Here is a 22,785-nt window from a genome sequence, read left to right as displayed (position 1 = left end):
TGAATTAGACACGAGACGCGAAGCGTCGAGTGTGTAATCCAGCCGGTTTCAGGCATGAGTGGCATAAACTATTTTTATTTTCGTCGTGGAGGGTGGTAAACCAAATTTGTCTTTGCTCATTTGTTCTCCCCTACCCCCATTGTTTTATGGTGATTTTGTTNTTGGAAATTGTTTAAAATCAAATTTCTCAATTTAATTGGGTGAAATTTCATAGACAGTCTTGTATTTATCAACCGATTTTTCGGGGATCAAATTATTCCTCACTTCTTGTCCCGATTTCGAAATTTCTGGTGGAAGATTTTTATCATTCCAGTTGTCATTTCATCATTTCCATCATCCAAACACAGCTTTTTATTTGGCGGAGAACCGACGGTTGCTTCGGTAAGGAATGTCGAATCTCCATCAAATAAATCTCCCGAGAGATCAATCTCCTCGTCACTGTCGGGTATGATGTGGTTGTCCATTTAATTTCACTCCTTTTATATTGAATAAATGAATAAATTTAACGACAGAATATTGAGAGGGTTATGTGGATACCAACAAGTGAGGCAGTGGGCGATGTTATGAGTCGATGCGCGAGTCGATGCGCAATGGATGTGTGGAATCCAACGATGATATTGCAACGACCATTTGCGCATCGATCTGCGCATCGACCCGTGCATTTGCGCATGCCCATGGGTTCCGCACGGGATTATACAGATGTGTAGGGTTCCACACATCTACAGTGTGAAACCCGGCACTTTCTGTGCGTCGACACTCAACTGAAACCGGCCGGATTTCACGCACGTATGGTATAATAATATATTTCAGCACGTGTGGGGCAATTTCGTCTTTAACGTGTGTGGGGTTTACAGCATGAGCCGAAGGCGACTGATGTAACCACACACGTTAAGGACGAAATTTCCCAACAAGTACTGAACAAAATTTTATGTCACGAAGCCTGAAATCGGCTGAATTAGACACGAGACGCGAAGCGTCGAGTGTGTAATCCAGCCGGTTTCAGGCATGAGTGGCATAAACTATTTTTATTTTCGTCGTGGAGGGTGGTAAACCAAATTTGTCTTTGCTCATTTGTTCTCCCCTACCCCCATTGTTTTATGGTGATTTTGTTTGTGAGTAGAAAAGTAGCCATCTTACAAATTTCGCAAATGGACAAAAGGTCAGTTCTATATGGCGTGCAATTGTTTGTTGAAAAAATGAATAATTTTAAAGTTATTTCAATAGTAAAACAGGAAATCCAAAGCTACTCTATATTTCAAACTTCAATGTAAAATTTAATAGAATTGAAGTTTATTTGTTGATATCTCTTCCAACTCTAATTTCTTTTTATAAAAAAATACCGACACGATTCCATTGGAAAATGCCTGTTAACATTTTTTTTGACTTTTTGAATAAGATCAACCTTTTTGGGTGTCAATTTTACCCTACTCGTAAATAATATTTCGGTTGTGAACTTTGCCAAGAAGCAGCTTTTACAAATTTGAATTTTGAAAAAAAAAATTTTTTTGTAAATTCTTTGAGTGTCCCTTTTACCCCAGGTGTCCATATTACCCCACCCTCCCCTAAATTAGCGTTCATAAAGCTCGCGTATAACTAATGAAATACAAATGAAATCATAAAAGTGCTCAGACTTTTTAAAATTTCTTCTGCATAATTCTTAATTATTACATGACATATTTAGTTTCTTAGCACCGCCGTATTTTATACAAATTTGCTGTCCAGACCCCATAAGCTGCAGGAAGTTTTCGACTGAGAGAAATACTGAGTCGTAATTCCAGACAAATATAAATCCAGTGGAGGGGAAGTCTTGTCGGTAAACACAACGAACAGACTCTCCCTGTGTCCCACGCGTGTCTCGAATTGAAGCTGGAAATTTTCTCTTGATTTTGACATCGCGCTGTTTTATCGTGAATTAACCGTATAACATGCCGGGCACATCAGGCTACTCAAGTGGCACTTCAGGACATTTCTTTTATCTTGTAAACACAAAAAATACATGCCAGCAGTTTTCGTCGCTCTCTGAAAATGTTTACTTATGGAAAATGACTTCGTAACGTTTTCGAAGGAAATTTATGTGTTCGACGAGTTTCTACTTCAACGAAATTCGGTATGCAGATGTGGGAAATATTCTTCAGGTACGGCATCACGTGCGGCCCACGTGTTGGTAATATTTATTTCTGTATCTCGAAGAGGATTCTTAAGGCCTTTGCAGGAGAGGAAGTGTTTCCATATTCAATTTGGGCTCTAGAATGCTTTCAGGTTTTCCGTTCCCCTGTGAAATGTAAATTCAAACGAGAAAAAAATTGTTTTTCACGCTGTAAACATCATTTTGCACAGTGATTTGAAATAGATATTTTGCGCTTTACAACAGAATATATTTATATTGACGAAATCGACTATTAGAATTCAATTTGCATTACAATTAAGGATGTTCTACACCCTTTCTGCCAAAATTCACGTTTTTTTAATTTTTCTGGCAAACTTATGATGGAATTGACGTGAAAAAATATAACGTTTTTGCGTTTTGTCATTATTTAATGACTGACGAAATTTTAAGGTGGTGCGAACATTTTCTTGCATTTTCTCTAAACTTTTAAAAAGAATCACAAAACTGTAGAAAAAACGCATGAAAATTATCGCACCACTACGCAACTTCGTGAGCCATTAAAGAATGACAAACCACAAAATCGTTATATTTTTTCACGTCACTCCCATCGATAATTTGCCAGAAAAATGAAAACAACGTCAATTTTAGCTAAAAGGGTGTCGAACATCCTTAAACTTCAGAAGCCGAAGCACTTTGAATTATCGTTATATAATGATTTTTTGGAGGGGTTTACTTGAAGATGTGAAGAGGACAGATTTTTTATTAACATTAAACATATTTAATTATGTAATTCAATTGCCATCGGCCAGTGAGCGATGGAATCGAACTTTGATGATAATTACTGCCCGGCATGCATCCAATACCGCCCTTACTGAACCTTGTTTTGATTACTTTTTTGAGCAATGCAGACCTACTGTTATAATTTTTCCTATTTTTTTCCCTCTAGTATAACCTTTCGGTTTTTTACGATTTGTTCCCTTCCCCCACCCTTTTGAAGCATCATATTTGAAGAAACCATTGGGAAGCTTCCTGGAAAATTCATGAAAAATGCACCACAATGTAAAAATCATTATAAAAATCAAACCTACGGATATAGGTATCATGATAATCTTTCAACTTCGACAAAGTGGTGTTGAAATTGAATTTTAAGCTACGATTGAATCAATTTGAAGCATGATATCCAAAGATATGCCCGGAATTCTAATTTTCAATGAATGAAAAGTATTTCCAAATTTTTATATAAATAGAAACAACGATTGATGCTATCACCTCCATCTTTGAACTCGGTCGAAAGGATACTCAAGCAATCATTTTAAGCCATCATTCAATGATTTTAAAACATTTTTTTAAAGCTATCGTAGGACAACTAATTTAAAAAAAACATGAAAAAAAATTAAAATAAAATAAATTAATAAATGAATCAAATTTTAATTTAGACGCCAACATACACACATACGGACACGGTCCAAAAATTGCATTTTCGGACTTTTTGGATCATAATGGGTCGATATAATACAAAAAAACCGAAACTTAAATTTGAACGATTATAAGGTTCCATTCGGAAGCAAAAAAATTTCTCAGCTAATCCTGAGAAATACGGGTGGGCGGTATTACCCGCTGAGCGGTGCAGGTACCATCAGCTCCCCTATCTTTTCTCTCGGAATTATTCCCTAAAAGGAAATTGAACGGTAGAACAGTTAGTCATTCCAAAAAGGTGAAAAAGGATAACGAAATGTCGCCAGAAAGATGAAATCAGTTCTTGGAGCATAAAGAACGTTCAGACAACGTCTCGACTGTTTCTCGCGACACATTGTTGACAGATTTGCCGCATGGAGTGTGTCTGAGACCGTTGACTATTTCAAAAGCCTTTCACGATCTTCATGAACAAATGAGAGCGCTTTTTTCACCAACAAAAACTTCAACTTTTTTCATGTTTCTCTCCGCTTTGAATAATTTCCTGTATGAATATAGACTCGAAACGTGTTTTAGACACAATAGTGTACATATGTATTCACATTTCATACGGGTTTAATATGTATTCAAAGTATCCACTGGAAAACGAGTCATGCGAAACCACCTGTTTGGAGAATAATGAAAGGGTTAGAATGACAAATTGTCGTTAGCATTCATTTCAGTTGAATGAAATGTTTGAATGTTTTCAAGCTTACATCATAAATAAAAAATGATCAACTCAATATTTGAAAAATCTCTAAACGTTAAAAAAATCTACTATATGAGCGATTTCACTAAATCCCGATGTAACATATTGCCTTCAAATTTTTGGCATTATTTTTATTCTCATCGTAAAATACAACTACATCGTAAAATACAAGTCAGAAAAAAGAAAAATGAGTGCTGCCGCAGCTCTATCACTTAATAATTTATTTATTTTCTTCTTCAAAACTAAATTTTTCAATTGGAATAATGCAGTACATACTATCTCTATATTATAAAAATCCAAATCGACGTCTGGTGATGAAAATTCGGTACTCGAAATTACACGGAGAGAAATGTTCAGTAAAAATTACGGAACGCTCCGGAAAAATTCCGTGACATTTCCGTAAAATTTCCTACAACCACATTTCGCTCCGGAATTACGGAAAAGATACGTAATTTTTATTGAATATTTCTCTCCGTGTAAGACCCCAAAATTAAGAGTTTGGAACTAAGGATCATGGAGGTCAGAATAAGGGTCATGGGGGTCAAAATGAGGGGCGTATGAGGGTTGTCGAGCGGAGCAGGCAGGGGACTCAATCCCCTAGTATAATTCATAAAAAAATATTCCGAAATGTAGATTTGATCTGAAATTTTTTCAATTTTTCGACAAAAAATATTGTTTTTTATGTCATGATTAATTTTATCGTGAAAATAAAATTTGAAACGTCCATTTCATGGTGATCCCCACATTTTATTCAATTTTTCGTCTTCTCATTCGAAAATTCAGGAAATTTTCGATCTGAAAGAGATCGGAAATTTCGATTTTTTGGTGCTGCGAAGAATTTAGGGGTGTAACAAGCGAAAAAGATAAATTTATTTCTTGGAAGTCCGTTTTTTCAATATTTCGAAATTGAAACGAGATATCGAATATTTTATAAGAGCCCTTTTTGTAGAGCAAAACAAAATCTACAAAAAATATGATGAAATCTCTCCCCAATTCGGAGATATTCCTGAAAAACCGACTAGTAATTCAATTTTCTCTGTACACTCTCAACGATAAGGACATCAAAGCAATTTCTACGTTTCTCGAAAGATGCAACTTACGTGTTTGAAACACAACCAAGCGAACTAAATAAGTGGTACCGGTGTGATAACTACAATTTAAATAAATTTATAATGCATCCGTTAAAAAAAAATAATGGTGTACATGTACACATGTAAATTTCTTGTTCTTTCCCTCTTTATCTCTTTATATGACTGTTTTTTTTACGTTGAATAAATCTTCCTAAAGGTTTGAAAGCTACAATTATAAAAAAAAAATCTCCGAACCGCGGAAATAACGAAGTTTCCATCATAACATTTCTTGTAAATCTTGTGCTGCTCTACAAAGAAGCGTTTCTATTTCGGATCGGAAATTTCCTGAATTTCACGATGAGAAGAAGAAAAATTGACTAACATATGGGGATCACCATGAAATGGACGTTCTAAACTTTCTTCGTGATTTTCACGATGAAATTGAATGACATGGAAAGCCATTTTTTTTCGAAAAATTGAGAAAGTTTCCGATCAAATTTATATTCCCGAGTATTGTTTTTATGAATAGTAGTGCTGCACTATTATAATTAAGTTTAGTTTTGAAGGAGAAAAAAAATTGAATCCGCTATATCTCTGTCAAATATTAAGTTATAGCGCCCTGCCAGTGCTAATTTTTCTTCTTTTTACTTGTACAAGATCTGTGCGCGCGCTCTCGCGCGCTGCTCTACCCATTTGTTGAAATGAAGAAATGGAATTCATTAAATTTCATTTTCTCATGAATACCTTATAAATATTGATAATGAATCAAAGAGAATTCGACTAATGCTTAAAGTGAATAGCGAAGTAGAGTAAAAGAATCTATAAAGAATTTTTCATTTTCAATTAGTTATCTTCAATTTTTTTAAATAATCGGTCTCCATAAAAGGACAGAATTTATTAATTTCACCGATAATATATATACATGTGAAATATATATATATATATATATNATATATATATATATATATATATATATATATATATATATATATATATATATGTATAGATATGCATATATATATGACGTGAAATAAAATTTACCACTGAAGAATTTGAAATTATGTCACTGAAGAATTTGGAAATGCCGCGTGTTTTTTTTTTCTGAATAACTTCGTGTCACATATTGACCAATTAGAATTAAGGATTAGCGGTCAGGCAGTTTCGAGATATTTCGATATAAAAAATCTTCACGTTTCTTTCATCTTTAGTAAAATAGGATGTTATGATGAGAAAATAAAAATAATACCAAAAATTCTGAGGCAACATTTTAAGTCGGCATTTGGTGGAACCGCTCACATTATCCAAATAACTCCAACTTCCCCACTGCAAAAGTATTTTTACCGTTTTTCCAGTAATTATTCCAGATAGACATAGATAATCGGAACAGAATGACAAGAATCCATGAAATTTATCGTAATTCACGAATGATTTTGGACCGCGCGGTTCGGTAAGTCCTCCTGGTATTCATGTTGAATTGCATCAATCATGAAATGAGTGCAACGACCTGAGAACGCACGTGTTGACCTTTGCTACCGCGTCAAGCAATACAAGAGAAAAAATATATTGCGCAGAAGATGCATTGAAAAATGATGAAGAGCCTCAGTAAAACTAGTATAGAGTCGTCAGTCCGGACTCAAGAGGGTGTCCAATTACGTCATTGACATGCAAGTGTGGCGCCTTTGAGTTGAATGGGAGTGGTTGTCTTACATTTCATGCAGATTACCACCCTCCAGGAGTCTTTGATTACGTTATTCATCTCCTTGAATTTCCCCCTCTATAGTTGTCATATTAAGGTGTTTCGTCAGTGGTTCTCCGGAGAAGTGAAACGAAAGGGGTTCATTGTTCTCGAGCATTAATTCAATTCTTCAACACGAAAATTTTTCATTTTCAAGTAACTATTTCAGTGTTTATCTGAACATTTCCTGAATGTTAATATTTTTTCTCAGATTGATTGATTATTTACCCCAGGGGGGAAGGGGGGATTAAAATACGAAAAATTCCCAATGATTTAACATACTCAAATATTTTTTTCATGAATTTTTCACGTTTTTTGCTTCCGTATGGAAGCAACAAACGTGAAAAGCAATGTGAAGCAAAATATTGTAATCGCTCAAATTTGAGTTTCCAATTGATGATAGTACCATCACATAAAAACATAGAAGAAGTGAAATAAGAATTTGAAAAAGAGAACCTATTCGGAAAGAAATTGCTAATTTATTAGCAATAATGACGATACTTATTTATTATAAAAATGCAATTATCCACTTTATTATTTTGACCACTTGATTAATGCATACGCGAATGTATACTGGATTTACTTCATCAAGAAAAGTAGTAGTTTGACAAATTTAGGACGCATTTTCACCTGAGTAGATTGTACGAAAAAACGCGAAAGAATTATTCGCGATTGCAACATGATGGCAACATACACTGAGAGAAAAACGACAAAGTTCTCACACAAGTCTTCCTTGTGCCAAGAACACAGTTTTTTGAAAATTATCAAAAAATGATTTTTTTGTGCCAAACATGCAGAGTGCGCTTGAATAAAAAAATTTTGTCGCAAAAATAGATGTAGTAGTTAAAAAAAAATTGCATTCTCTGTAGGGTGAACTGCCCATTTACGGAACATTTAAGCCGTTTCAGAAGTTTACACAGTCATGAAATATTGAAATTTTCTCTTGAAAAATTTAAGAAAAATACTGCCTAATTCCAAATTTAGTCTATTTTCTGAGAAAAAATGAAGGAACCTATCACTTGATGGGAAATAATTGGAAATAATTAATAAGTACGCGCACATCGAATATACCAAGGACGGAACACTTTTGCCAAGAGTGGAACATCGTCTGCCCATTTACAGAACATTGGAGGTTAGTGTGACGTTGAGAGATTAATTCCTGATGCGAAGTCATATCGAGGAGGATATTAATCAGAAAATATACAATTTTGTTCAATTCCTCCCGAAATTTATATCTTTTCGGTGGATTTCCCCAACTGTCAATACAGACTGACGACCATGAGAGTATCCAGATACTTTGTCGTTGACTCGTGAATGCAATGTAGTTTTGGGGATACCATAATTAATTGATGCATTATTTAGAGAGCTGTTCCCCGATTTCACAGCCTCAATCGCTTCTTCTAGATTTTTTTTGTGTATTTAAACCGTTGAGAGGGTTTCCTAACCACTTCTGCCTTGGCTGATTGTTCTCCCTCCTCTTCGTGTATTTTCNGTTTTTTGAAAATTATCAAAAAATGATTTTTTTGTGCCAAACATGCAGAGTGCGCTTGAATAAAAAAATTTTGTCGCAAAAATAGATGTAGTAGTTAAAAAAAAATTGCATTCTCTGTAGGGTGAACTGCCCATTTACGGAACATTTAAGCCGTTTCAGAAGTTTACACAGTCATGAAATATTGAAATTTTCTCTTGAAAAATTTAAGAAAAATACTGCCTAATTCCAAATTTAGTCTATTTTCTGAGAAAAAATGAAGGAACCTATCACTTGATGGGAAATAATTGGAAATAATTAATAAGTACACGCACATCGAATATACCAAGGACGGAACACTTTTGCCAAGAGTGGAACATCGTCTGCCCATTTACGGAACATTGGAGGTTAGTGTGACGTTGAGAGATTAATTCCTGATGCGAAGTCATATCGAGGAGGATATTAATCAGAAAATATACAATTTTGTTCAATTCCTCCCGAAATTTATATCTTTTCGGTGGATTTCCCCAACTGTCAATACAGACTGACGACCATGAGAGTATCCAGATACTTTGTCGTTGACTCGTGAATGCAATGTAGTTTTGGGGATACCATAATTAATTGATGCATTATTTAGAGAGCTATTCCCCGATTTCACAGCCTCAATCGCTTCTTCTAGATTTTTTTTGTGTATTTAAACCGTTGAGAGGGTTTCCTAACCACTTCTGCCTTGGCTGATTGTTCTCCCTCCTCTTCGTGTATTTTCCGTGTGTTTTTACCTTTTGAAGCCATCTACGCGAAAAAATGAAGAAAATAAACTAATTTAGGGATACGATTCCGATTAACTTCATTAAATTATTAGTTCATTAACCGCCAATACACTTTCCACAGTATCACCGTATTCCCACTTGACATAGGTATCCACCCGTATGAGTGTTCCGTTCGTTTGAAATTGCGTGGAAAACTAACCCTAAAGACGGAACCCCCATATATTCAATACAATAGCATTTTTCTGATGAAATTGATATGGAAATATTGAAGAATGAAGGATTTTATATCAATATCAATCACAACTTACCGCATTTTGTGAATTAAAATCTAAAAAACATCGCTTCAAAAAAAAACCGTCAAATGGCACGCGTAACTATCAATCGCCGCAAACTGGCTGCTGCCAGGATTTTTCTCCAATATTCAGCAGGAGGTAATCGATAGCCGATCAGATTTGTGATGACGTCATGGGGAGGGATATAAACTTAATTTAGAAAAAAAAAATCAAATCGATAGCTTGGCCAAAATTTGAGAAATCTCGTAAAATCGGTTCCGTTCTTGGGTAGTGTTCCGCATATGGGCAGTTCACCCTACACGCAAGAAATGTAATTTCTAGTACTATTCCTTCGTTATTCGATACTCCCACACGTATTTTGCTCCCAAAAAATCTTTGTTTTGTGCGAAACAAGGGATAGTAGGTTTTCGTTTCGGCTGTCTAATAGTCACAGACAAGAAATGAACCCTTAAATGAAACAATAATAATGATATGATAGTAATCTTGTGACTTGGGGATAAAATATTTGTTGATAAATTTTCCTCTATATGAGATATTTTCATCCAGAAAAGACACCGTCTGGTGTGAATTATCCGCCTCTTGAACCCAATATTTTGTTGCTGTCGAAAGCAGAACAATTATTCATGTTTGAGACTTTCAAATTAGAACCAAATAAATTCTTTTTCGACAATTTTCAACTAGCGATTTTGTTGGCCCAAACAAGACTTGTTTGACAGCGTGTTTTTCTCTCAGTGTAGATGTGGGAGCCATCAAGTGGTCTCTAAACTAACTACTCTTGGGGGCCAACCAATGAGATCACGGAGAACCCAGTGATCTCATGGATTGGCGCCTATCATTGGTTCACTCCCAGTGATTTCATTGGTTGGCCCCCAAGAGTAACTAGTTTACATCCCACTTGGTGGCCTCACATCTATGTTGCGGTTGTGAATTCTGATAAACAAAGCGTAAATTCCTGTGGAGCTACAAATAGCTACAAATAACCACGAATAATCGTCAGTTTTAACTGATCAATTTCTGGCGCAGAAGAAAGATTCCTGACCACAAACTCTTTAAAAATATATTCGCAACATTATTTAATCATTTAGTGCTAGTCACAACATTTCAACGTCTTCCTACGAATAGTGCAAATGTATTTATATAGGAACTAACTTTAATTTTAAGAATTATTATTATATTTCCGTTTTGTTTGTTTATGTGGAAAAAAGGTTGCATCTGCGACAAAAATGAACTTTATCTTGTGGTCAATAAATAAACATTCTATCAAAAAAAAACGAATAACCACGGAGAAAAAATGATGGTGTTATGGATAGCTGGGGAAATTTGCTTCGATGATTCTGAGTATATGAATAAAAAAAATGTTTTCCACTCCAGTTCTAGTCAATAAAGGGATTAGAGATCCAAATGGCACCATTGTTAGCAGGGATCCCCATCAATATTAAATTTCTGTAATATTACAAGAATTTGACCCTTACATTAATGAAGGTTTAAAATATGCACGTATGAAAAAATCGTATAGAAATTTTCTGTACGGATTGCGTATAGATTTCTATAGGATTTTCGTATATGATATTCGGTTCTATACGGATATTTTTTATACAAATTATTTCTATACGATTTCTATAGGTTTGATCCTATACGACCCACTGCCACATGTATAGAAACATTTCGTATGGAGTTGCAACATTTCTCTACGTTTTTCTCTGGAGCGTTTAGACATCTTTCGCATGAAAACAAAAATTTATGTAAAAATTTATGGATAGAAATAATTTGTATAGAAATATCCGAATATCATATACGGAAATCCTATAGAATTTTTATACGCAATCCGTACAGAAAATTTCTATACGATTTTTTCATACGTGTGTTGATTCAATTTTTTAAATAATATAATATTAATAATCTGATTTTTTACGAATAATGATGTATTTAAAATTTGTTAATCTGAAACTGTAAATTTACTACTAAGTGAATAATTCAAATTTCTTGAAAGGAGATTTTCGATTACACAAATACTCGTCAATCTTCCTACCTCAATTATTGATTGATAAAATAGTTGAAAATTTGAATATTTGAATTAATGATACTTAAGTAATCAATAAATTTCAAGAGTGATGTTATCTAATTGAGACCTTCAATATTTAACTGTAATAAAATATTACAGATTTGGCTATCCCTGATTGTTAGTTTCTCTCGCCTCCAGTTCCCCAAGGATTCATCAAAATAATGTGGAGAATCTTTTGTGCATTCCACTGGAAGGTTTATTCGATGATTAATAAAAGATTTATTTTGTTCCCAGGCCCTCGGTCTTGCAGCAGTAGTCCTTGGCGTATGGATGTTAGTTGACAAGACATTTATCGTATCGCTGACCCAAGAAGAGACTAATTACCATGCAGGACTGTACATTATGGTCGGTGCAGGGGCTCTACTCGTGATAGTTTCATTCCTTGGTTGCTGCGGTGCATTTCGCGAGTCTCAGTGTCTACTTGTTTCTTTCTTCAGCTGTCTATTGGTCATTGTCGTGGCACAGATTGCCGCTGGCGCATGGCTCTACACTCGTCGTGATACTATGGGGCCGCTGGTCAAAAGGGCATTCTCAGAAACCGTTAAAGTAATTATGTGATTCTCAGATGTTTTCATCTCTGCTGAAACGATAACACATGTGTTTTTGTTGTAATACTTTGGATATTCCTTTTGCTAGAAAGATTATGGTGTTCTCGAATATCGCACTGCAACCGTTGACGCATTTCAATCCGATTTGGGATGCTGCGGAGCTAATGGACCAGATGATTGGGCTGGAAGTAAATACAATACCAAGGGCTCAACTCTGAATGGACTCAGTGTCACTGTCACTTCCAATGGAAACAACAATTACGAATTGCCTGAGTCCTGCTGCAAGGACAGGGCTTCTGAGGACTGCCGCAGAGCACGCCAAGTGAAAATTGGAGGATTTGTCGATAATGCTATTTATGCTGAGGTAATTGATGTATTCTCTCGAGTTAATTAATTGATTGAAACTCTAGGGAAACCTCTTGGTAGCAAAATTGTAAATGAAATGGGTGATTTCAATTTTAGATTTGTAAAAATTGAACTCTTCGCAAAATTGAATTATCCCCGTCATTACTCTGCTACTGATTCTTAGCTATATACTTTGTAATAGGGAACTTGCATAAATTCATTTCAATTTTCCAATCTCAAGTTTGGGACCTGAATAATACATTTTTCAGTCACAAACGCTTGAAATATTGCTCATCAATTCATAATTAATTGTTAAAAGTTGAAGATTTCAAACGCTTTGAAGCCACCAGTGACGTCACATAGACGGTTGAATACTGGACCAATCACAGAATGGCTCGAGCCGACCTAACTCAATCTGAAGGCGCGCCTCGGCCAACGGAGGATGAAAATCCCCCACTCTCTTCTTTTTCGACCAATTAAGTGTTACCTGACCGTCTTCGTGACGTCATGGCCGAAAAATTGGCCTGAAAAACGTCTGATTTTCAATTAATCATCATAAGAAATTTAGGCAATATTTCGCCCCAATTTTCGCCGTTTAGCTATCCATTTGTTACGAGGAACAGACATCAGGAATAATCATTAATTTCCCAATATTTTTTTGAATGATTCCAATTATCATCTTGAATTGTCAATTGGTATTCTCAATTTTCCGATTATTCCATCAATCGGTAATTCCAACAAAAAACTATGCGTTAAATTATCAATCGACAATCAGCATTGGGGGATGATCGATTAATAAAAAAATGCGTAATTGGAATTACTAAGAGATTGATTATCATTTCAATCATGAGTGAGAACAACAAATTAATTTGTTGATCAAACAATCATTAATCAGGATGGGTAATTATCTGATTATCAGATCAATCCTCAATTATCACAGAACACTGATTGATTCTTCAGTCCATAAATAATAGAATAATATGCAGCGACAATCATCCATTGATAAAATCAAAAAATTCCTCACGTCAATTACCTAAGGAAAGTTTATCTTGTTTCGATCATGAATTGATCGAACGTTCTCTTGGTATAATGGACGGTTGATCGGAATATTGGGTAATTATGGATAACAATTGGTGATTGGGTAAATAATTGAAAATTTCTCCATGAAAATTACTCATTGACCAAATAATTGTTTCTTTCGGAATTCTAATTAGTCACCATCGGGATTAATTAGAAATTTCCAGATTGAATTAATTCCTCTTTAAATAATTGAGAAAAAATCAAACAGGATTAACAGTTGATACATTAATCGGTTAAGTTTTATTCTGATCAACAATTGTCAGTTACAATACCCCGAGACCTTCAAAATTATCGGAATTTTTTCCCGATAGCTTTGTTGCAACAGCAAACAAAAGTGTCAAGTTTTTCAGAAAAATCCCTCGTGCTGCGCACTCGGAATTTTTAGCCTGCAGGGAAGCTTATGGAAAATATTGCGATTAATGTTGAAAGTCGAGGGGTATTCGGCGGAGAATTTTCCGGGACTGGATGATTTTGGCCAAGCGGAGCGCAGTATTCGAGGGCTTCTTCCAGCAAAACATCCAATTGGTTAGAAATAAATGAAGAGCTACTATGCAATTATCAGATGCAATTTCCAGAAGCTAGTGTGCAATTTCCGAAAAAATTTAATAACAAAAGAGTATCGTGACCTCGAATACTGCGCTGTGATTGGCTAAAATCCAGTCCCGGAAAATTCTCTGATTAATTGATAATCGTTAATGGGTGATTATTCATTTATAAAAAAATGTGTCAGGATTGATACCAATTGTCGATTAGTAAAATAATTGGTAATTCTTGGTCCAGATTATCCATTGCTTAATTAATCGAAAAATCATCACCTCAAATCATGGATTACTATCCAAGGAATCAAATAACATTAATTATAATTTATAATTATGCCGATTCCTGAGGAGGAATGTGTGAATAGGGGAATTAGAAAGATTGAGCTTCATGCAAGTTCCCTATTGCCTCAATGAAATTGGCGCTGTGCACTGGGAATTTTTGCTGAGAAAGAATAGATCGTCAAGAGTTTTCATAAGCTCAGTGAAGATTCTCCGACAAATCGAGTAATTAAGATTATGCTTTGAAGTTTGAAATATTTCATTCTCTTTTTTTGTATCTAGGGCTGTGTCGACAAATTAATCAGCAAACTGAATGACCAGGGCTGCACGATTCTCATCGCAATAATTGGCCTGGGTATCGTTGATCTCATTGGACTCATCTTCTCTCTAGTGCTCTGCTGCGCTATCGGGTCGTCCGATCGATACAAGGCTTAAGAAAAAATTCTCATATATTAAGGTTTTTTTCTAGACATGTAAGCACCAGAATCGTTTTCGCCAAGATCTAGCGTACTTCTCCCTGTCCAGATGTGCCCAATCGCTCGCTATTTACATTACGACTGATTTTGATTTGGAAGAAAAAACTTGTAATTAATGTTTTATCTCTGTGCCAAGATCTCGTGGGTGGAAAACGTCCTAGAATACGCTTCACTCGTCGATGCTTCACAGCATTAAACCTCATTAATGTCGAGGAATTAATCACGGAGTAATAAGAGTCCATCCCGTACCTTGAGATGTCCATTAGTTCTAGAAATATTTCGAATTATTTTAAAGTAGAAATCTCTGATGCAGTGCATATGTCCTTTGTTGGCTGCTTAATCTGATGTGGATGATGACAAAAAATAAAAGCACTTGGGGCAATTTGGGTGTCCAGCAGTTTTGAAATTCGCTGTGAATTGTTTTGGGAGGAAATGACTATTGTGAAGTCTCGAATAACGGCAGATCGTTGGCTAAAAATCAGTACCTGCGTATTTACAATTCATTGATGATGAACGCAGATTTCACATGCGTTTGAGATTCGCAAGGAAAGAAAGTCTGTTGTACAATGAAAGGGGGAGACTAGGTGGACAGTTATGTCAATGTTTCACTTTGCAATTTTGATAATTTACAATTCCAATTATATTCGCAGTTAGCAAGTCTATTTCGTTGTAATATTGACTGCAATATCTTTTAGATTATTTTTTAATGTAACATGTGCACAGAAAACATTGAGAAAATTTTTTGAAATCGAGAATATTCCTTTTTAAATTACTAATTTCTTATTCTTATTTTTTTTCCTAAAATCTTTCGAGAGATATTGGAACAATGAGAGATGTAGATAGTGTTTTCTCTTTAAAAAATCTAACTGTTGCATTTGTAAAGTCAAACAGTTTCTTCTCCCCTTCGTTCTCCAACTAATTGAATAACTATCTCCTTCCTCCATTGGATGACAGACATTCAATGTGTTGACATTTTACCAAAGATTTATTCATTTTTCATTGGTACGACTTTGTTTAAGATCTGAGTACCGTTTTGACGAAGATTGGCACAAGATTGTTTGAAAGAAATTGCGCAAAACTTGCCAATGACTCTTTTTCATTCTAAGATCCTTTTTTCTACAAATGAATCTCAAAATAAAAGAAGAAACCTTTTTTTAATCTTTTATGGGTATAAAGATTCTTCACCCGCTGAACTGATTAATACACTTTCTCTATTTATTAGAAAGTTTCTTTTGGATAATTTTTTTATTAATAAATATTATGGTAAAAATGAAAAAATATATATATACACAAAGATATATATTTATTTCGAATTGAATTTGAGCAGTGATTGCTCTGTTCAATCCCCATTCTTCTATAGATATGTATTAAATGTAATTGACCCGTGAAAAGCCAAGCTAGTTGTAGGAAGAGACGATAAGAAATAAAAGTAATAAAGTCGAAGATTAATTACATGGAAATGTGGCAGATATTTTCCATGTTCCAAACAGAGACAAATTATTGAGATGATGAAAAATTATATGTATAAAAAAATAGATATATTAAGATCGAAAACGAGAGGTACCAGAGAGTATCAGAATTTCGTTATAAATATAAGAGTCCAAAAGTCATAGTTAAGAGGATCCGAGTGCGTCTATAAAGACTTCAATCTATCCAATTTTTTTTTTCGATTCCACGATTATGATATTATGATTTCTTTGAAATATTTTTCTTGTCTTCACTGTTTAAAAATTTATAAATTGAAGGAATATTGGAGGATTATGAAAAACAAATCCCTAAAATGCTGATCATCATGATCAGGGTTGGGCATCTGTCGATAACCGCAGTTTTTTACATGACATTGTAAGAAACCCGTAATTTACGTAATAAATGTAAAAAATGTAAAAAACCAGCGGACGTTTTCTTTTATCATAAACCGTGAAGCTTTGCGAAGATTATACCTTGCGAGGGTGATAAAAGTCACGAGGTTCATACTTCGCTAGGATCATACGTCTCGAGGGTCACACCTCGTAAGGGTCATACCGTGTAAGGGATAAATTTTACAAAGGTCAATCTCATTATTTATTGATCTCTATTGAATTCGTCGCGCCATCACCTTTTGTCTTGACATTAACTTGTTTCATTCAGCATTCTCCAATGACAAAACTAATTCAATTGTCTTTGGTAGCTTTTTTGAACTCCTTTTGGGGCTTTTTTGGGGCTCCAAATAATAAAGTAGAGAATCCAATGAAGCTCAATAGATAATGAGATTGACTTTCTCGCAATGAAGATGACTTGTGACTTTGCTCTTTTGCAACGTTTGACCCTCGTGAAATTTACTTTTTATGAGGTATGAGGCTCATGTTTTTGAGTTTCTTAAAATGCCGCGCATCGTACTACGTGATGTAATAGTAAATTATGTCACTAGGTGATAATATGTGAACGTCCGCATGAAAAGGGACCACTTTGTCGATTCTAGTTTCCGAGATATTCACGTTTTTGTCTCAGCAACTCCCATTTATACTCATGTTAAAGTGTTTTTTTCATCTGCTCCAGCGACGTCATTTTTCACCCCGTGAGGATCATTTTGGGCTCAAAATGTGCGGAATGTTATAAATATTATCAGAGTATACATACCTCCGTATCGACAAAGTGGTCCCTTTTCATGTGGACGTCCACATATTATATTTCATCATTAGGCCGAAAAAAAATTTTCTGGCGAATATGAGGTTTACAGCACGAGCCGAAGGCGAGGGTTGCAATCATATTGGTCAGAAATTTTTTTTTGACCGTATGACAAACAATATTTTTTGTCATGATGGCCGTAGGCAGAGATTCACATGCAACGCTAAAACGCGTAGCGCTGCCTTATGGCCGGAATGATAAAAAAGTATTTTCTAATGAATGTGGCTTTATAACCTGAGCCGAAGGCGAGGATTTCAATCACATGAGTTAGAAAATAGTTTTATCGTCGTGAGACATACAATATTTTATGTCTGCGGGCCCGAAAACCGTAATTTAACCGAAGAGTCGAGTTTAGAATCGCGGTTTTACGGTCCTAGGAACATAAAATGATATTTTATGCCCGAAGTACCGAAAACCGCGTTCTGTCCGAACATTATCTGTCCTCGGTATATAATATACTATTATTCATGATATTTGTGTGTCCAATACTGCATATTCGTCAGTCAGAATAAAATAAATTATTCTAGTAATCGAAAATTGCAAGCTTTTGAAGTAATGTAAAAAATGTAAAAAATCCGTCGAGGTAATTTACACACCCAACCCTGATCATGATTATGTACTATTTTTTTCTTTTCCAAAAAAACATGAATTCTCTCAAATTTGTAGGTTTTATCGAATCTGACAGCCCGCCTCAAATCTTCTTGAAATATAAGTTATAGGGTTAGGGTTGATAAAATGCAGCAACAATCTCGTATAAGAAATAAAAGAATTGACGCTTGCAAATTTTTAAAAATTGCCATTTATTTGCTTTCATAACATTAATGCTACGGTACTTGAACTCAGTTTACTCGCAGAGTTTATCACTTTTGTGGACTACACCAATGCAATGAGTTATTGATTTAGTTGTGTTAACGATTTGTGGAGCATTTCAAAGATTTCGTGATATATTTGAAGAGACGTGAGAGAAGTAAATGATTAAACCATGGAATGAGTTGAGTGTTTAGAGTAAGAGATGATTATCACATGTAGTTTGCATATATGCCTTAATTTACGTTTAAATTTGTATTAAAACTTTTTTAATATTCATTTGGAACACAATGGAACAAGAACATGTAAAACCACTGCTCTGGGAATGAAGAGGAGAGTTTCTTTCTAAAAAAAAAAATATTATATTTTCGTAACTGAGAGTGCGAGCATTTACTCTTGTACATTGGATGGCAAATTCCCGGGCTGTGGAATGTCCAAATAATGTTTCCAATACAGAATTCGTAACTCATGTCATGATTTCAGTTTCTTTTCCTACCTGATGTCATAATTTATTTTCTATAACTAGGGAAGGGGGCGCAATTCGCGCGCGCACAATTGACTACTCATTTCTGCAATTATTTTTGATCATTATGCATTCATTTATTCGTTAAGAAGGACTCAATGTCCGCTTTTATTATGTTCAGATGTGAGAAAAATTTTGAGAAATGATCTATAAAAATTTTTACGACGAAAAATTCACGTTTATGAAATTAGATGCAAGTGTTTTTCAAGTGTGAAAACGTAAGCTTTTGCGAAGAACTGTCCGAAGAAAATTTCAAGTCTATCTCAGCTTATTGGTAAAAAATACTTATTTATATGTAAAATGTATAAAATAATAATACAGCATATATAATACATGAATTTGATTATGATTATTAATAATGTTATCATTATTTTATACATTTTCTATATTAATCAGTATATTTTATTCATAAACTAAGACAAACTTGAGTTATTATATGTCTCGCATGTACTTGGCGAAATAGATTGCTGACCAAAAATGTTTCACCTATTTATTAATAGAGGAGCATGTATATTTGGTAGAACTCGGTGAAATTAGGACTACTTTACTTTTAAATGAGCACCTCTACTTTTTTCAATCTTCATAATTTAGACAGTAATAAACCTGCATATGGAAACGATTACGTCAACAGAACCTTGCAAATTATCAGACGGCAAAATGGGTTCTTTAAAACGTGATAAAAGGAAGGGCGGTCACATCGAAAAGAAGAAACGTGAAGTATATGAGGTGTTCCATGCCAAATGAGTCAACGGCTGACCCTTTTGGAAATTGATCTCGATTTTTTTCTACGATTGCGGGCCTAGAAAAACTATCTCTCAATTTTTGCAGATTTTTTCGACAGCCCATTACGAAGATATGATTTTTTCTGATTTTTTTTCGTTTTTTTCAATAACTTGGATTCTATTCGCCCGATTTTTATTTATCACAGCTGAAAATTTTCTATTTTTTACTATCTATAAGAAAATTTTGGGTATTTTTTGTTCAACCCCTAGGTGCTCATAATGCCAAATTTTCAAAAAAATTATTTGAATAGTACATTAGAGTACAAAGGCACAAATTTCGTTTTCGACGAATGTGAAGTTTACAGGCCGAGCCGAAGGCGAGGTCTGTATTCACATTCGTTGAAAACGAAGTTTATGCCCGAGTGGTCTATACTATTTTATGCCACATCGTGCAGAAGTCGAGTATGAAGCACGCTGCACGAAGTGATTTTTACTCAAGTTAGAGCGCGAACAAGGAGTCAAGTTCAAGTCAAAAGCAGAAAAATCCAAATATCTCAAAAACTTTGTACAAACGGGTATATATATTTTAATTGATTGAGATAAAGGAAATCATGCCGAATATTTTGAAAAAAAAATTATTGAAATCGGTTGGGTATTTTCCGAGATATTTGCGAGAAAATGTTAAAAAACGAATGGCTATTGCTCAAAAACTAATGGACGGATCAAGCTGAAGTTTGGCATGGAGTTAGTCTCAAGTTATACCAATGAACTGAAAAAATTTCAAACTTTTTGGAATGATTTTTCCCGTTTAATTATCAAATTTACGAAAAAATGACCACCGACTGGACAGTGTCACGCACAGACATGGTCCCCAAACTTCGTATTTTTACGTTTCAGACCATTCTGCATCATTTCCAAGCAAAATTAGAAAAAGTGAAAATCGAACGATTGCAATGCTTTCATTCGGAAGGAAAAGACGAGAAAAATAAAACGTGACATAATTTTGAAAATCCTAGTTTTTCAACTTTTTTTTTGAAAATTCGGTATTATGAGCACCTAGGAGTTGAAAAAAAAATACCCAAAATTTTCTATAAGAATATTTTGAGTATTTTGAGTTTAAAAAAACTACTATTATATTTTACCGAAAAGAATTATTATTATTTCAAATAATTGATTTTTCAGTTTTTAAAAATGATTATTACTTTCATTATTATTATTATTCTTATTATTATATTAGTATTACAGGTATACATGTATACTACTGTATTAATATCGTCAACGTCCTTCTAACGGCAAATGATATCAATACGAACCAACCCATTCATATGTAATAAGTGTCATAAATCAAAATCGGGTGAATACAACTGTAGTTATTGAAAAAAAACGAAAAAACAAAGAAAAAATGATATCTCCGAAATGGGTTGTTGAAAAAATCTGAAAAAATTGATAGATAGTTTTTCTAGTGCCCCAATCGTAGAAAAAATCGCGATCAATTCCCAAAAGGGTGAGGGTCAGCCATTGACTCATTTGTTCTCAATTGTTCATCATTTGTTCATTGACTCAAATCTTCACCTAATGAATATCTTATTGATTTTCAAAAAGAACATCTTTTCATAATGATACTTCTTCTTTACAGAATTGGCATCTTGATAAAGTACTTCTCACTGAAAAAAAATGAGTTGATGTGGGGGTTTCAACAACGATAAACTTTTATTGACTCTGGACGATCAGTCGTGAAGTGATAAAACGTGAACACACGTCGATTTTCTTTTCGAATAATAAATGACCTTCATAATGAGTAAATTTGAGAGAAAGTAAAAAAAAGAGAGTTTTCATTGTAAATTTATTCAATTGTATCAAAGTTTTTCCGCTGTATTCGACTGAAAGTGATTATTTCCAAGACAACACTGGAAATATCTGATCGAGGGATGTGCGATTGCAGTGACTAATCGAAGGATTAAAAAGAATTCGAGTTTCGAATCACTATTGAATAAAGAAGAAAAAAGAAAAGGCCCCAAGGATGTGGAGGTGGTAACACCTGAATGGAGTGGGGCCCGGTTTTACAGGTGGGGCTGAAACTGAAGCAAACGTTGGCAAGCAACGGACCGCAGCACGGCGACACAGCGGTATTCGTCATCCCACAACACTCTCAGTGTGACTCCAAAACGCGTTTATACACCTCCGCAAGTTAAATCTTTTCCGACGACTTACCTGGGCCTTCTCCTGCGACTTTATTCTCCCGTGACTCACTCTGGTGCCCCTTCACACAGCTCACGCCTCCATTTCCAGAAGAGCCCTGCGAATAATAGTTAAAAAAAAAGATTGTGACAACCGTGACTGTGAATTGTCCAGTGAAATTAAGTTGAACGGAACACGTGTTGCAGGGTATAATTAAAAAAATATATTCGTCTCACGCCTTTTGCAGCTACATCCGGGCGAAACTACGCAATGTCTTGACCCTGATTCGCATCTTAAGGAGCAAGGTGTATAAGTTGAAACAATGTACGCTCGTTATTCTAATAAATTAGCTTCATAATTCGAGTTAGAATAATTCAAATCTCTCCTCTTGTTAGAGGCAGATTTTTTTAAATTCTGCACAGCGATCGATCGACAATCATTATATTTGTAATATTATTAAAATTTGCACCTTTCTGTTTCTATGGTTATTTTTTCTTAATTAAAACTTGGAAATAATAAAATAATTCATAATTTAAATTTTCTATTAACTATTGAGTAAATGATTCTAAATTTCATAAAAGGATTTTTTCGATTAGACATGTAGTGGTCAATCTTCTGACACGATTACTGGTTGATAAATTATTTCGGAAGTTGAATATTCGGTTGATGATTAATTTGGTAATTGAAAATTGCGGGGTAATATTATCGGTTAACATACGCTAAATTTGACTTATTTTGAAATTGATGATTGTTCCGATCCCTGATTCTGCGATCTATTTTTATTATTCTAAAAAAATTATCTAAATATTATTGTTCATCTCTTTCCTCTTGAATTAAATTATTCGTCCTTCAGTGTTCGAGTTTTTAAAAGAGGATTGTTTGTCCCTTCCGGAGCCCCTCGTGGAGTCACCTGTTGCATCGAGCGTCTACCTGCCATCCCTAATTCCACAAAAATGTC

At 34.7% G+C, this 22,785-nt stretch overlaps 2 protein-coding genes across 3 annotated transcripts in view; both read left to right on the top strand.

Moving 5' to 3' along the window:
* The window catches only part of LOC107037240 (CD9 antigen), a 29,302-nt gene extending 7,944 nt beyond the window's left edge, over nucleotides 1–21,358 (top strand). Inside the window, exons 2-5 of one of the 2 annotated variants that reach the window (XM_015255683.1) lie at nucleotides 11,901–12,212; nucleotides 12,303–12,578; nucleotides 14,740–14,930; nucleotides 21,286–21,358. In XM_015255683.1, coding sequence (XP_015111169.1) covers nucleotides 11,901–12,212; nucleotides 12,303–12,578; nucleotides 14,740–14,892 — 741 coding nt within the window. In that variant the 3' untranslated portion in view covers nucleotides 14,893–14,930; nucleotides 21,286–21,358. Of the gene's footprint in view, nucleotides 1–11,900; nucleotides 12,213–12,302; nucleotides 12,579–14,739; nucleotides 16,455–21,285 lie in introns of those variants that run through there. The other variant, XM_015255682.1, reaches the window with a different exon arrangement.
* A 706-nt stretch (nucleotides 21,359–22,064) lies between these two features.
* LOC107037143 overlaps nucleotides 22,065–22,785 on the top strand; it is a 16,982-nt gene continuing 16,261 nt past the window's right edge. Inside the window, exon 1 of the mRNA XM_015255532.1 lies at nucleotides 22,065–22,151. The gene's annotated coding sequence lies outside the window, so the exon portion shown is untranslated. The remainder of the gene's footprint in view (nucleotides 22,152–22,785) is intronic.

The sequence above is a fragment of the Diachasma alloeum genome, unplaced genomic scaffold, assembly GCF_001412515.2.
Source record: "Diachasma alloeum isolate Michigan unplaced genomic scaffold, Dall2.0 Dall_scaffold_00214, whole genome shotgun sequence".
Taxonomy (NCBI): domain Eukaryota; kingdom Metazoa; phylum Arthropoda; class Insecta; order Hymenoptera; family Braconidae; genus Diachasma; species Diachasma alloeum.
The sequence above is the reverse complement of the archived record's forward strand: the minus strand, read 5'-3'. Positions and strand labels throughout refer to the sequence as shown.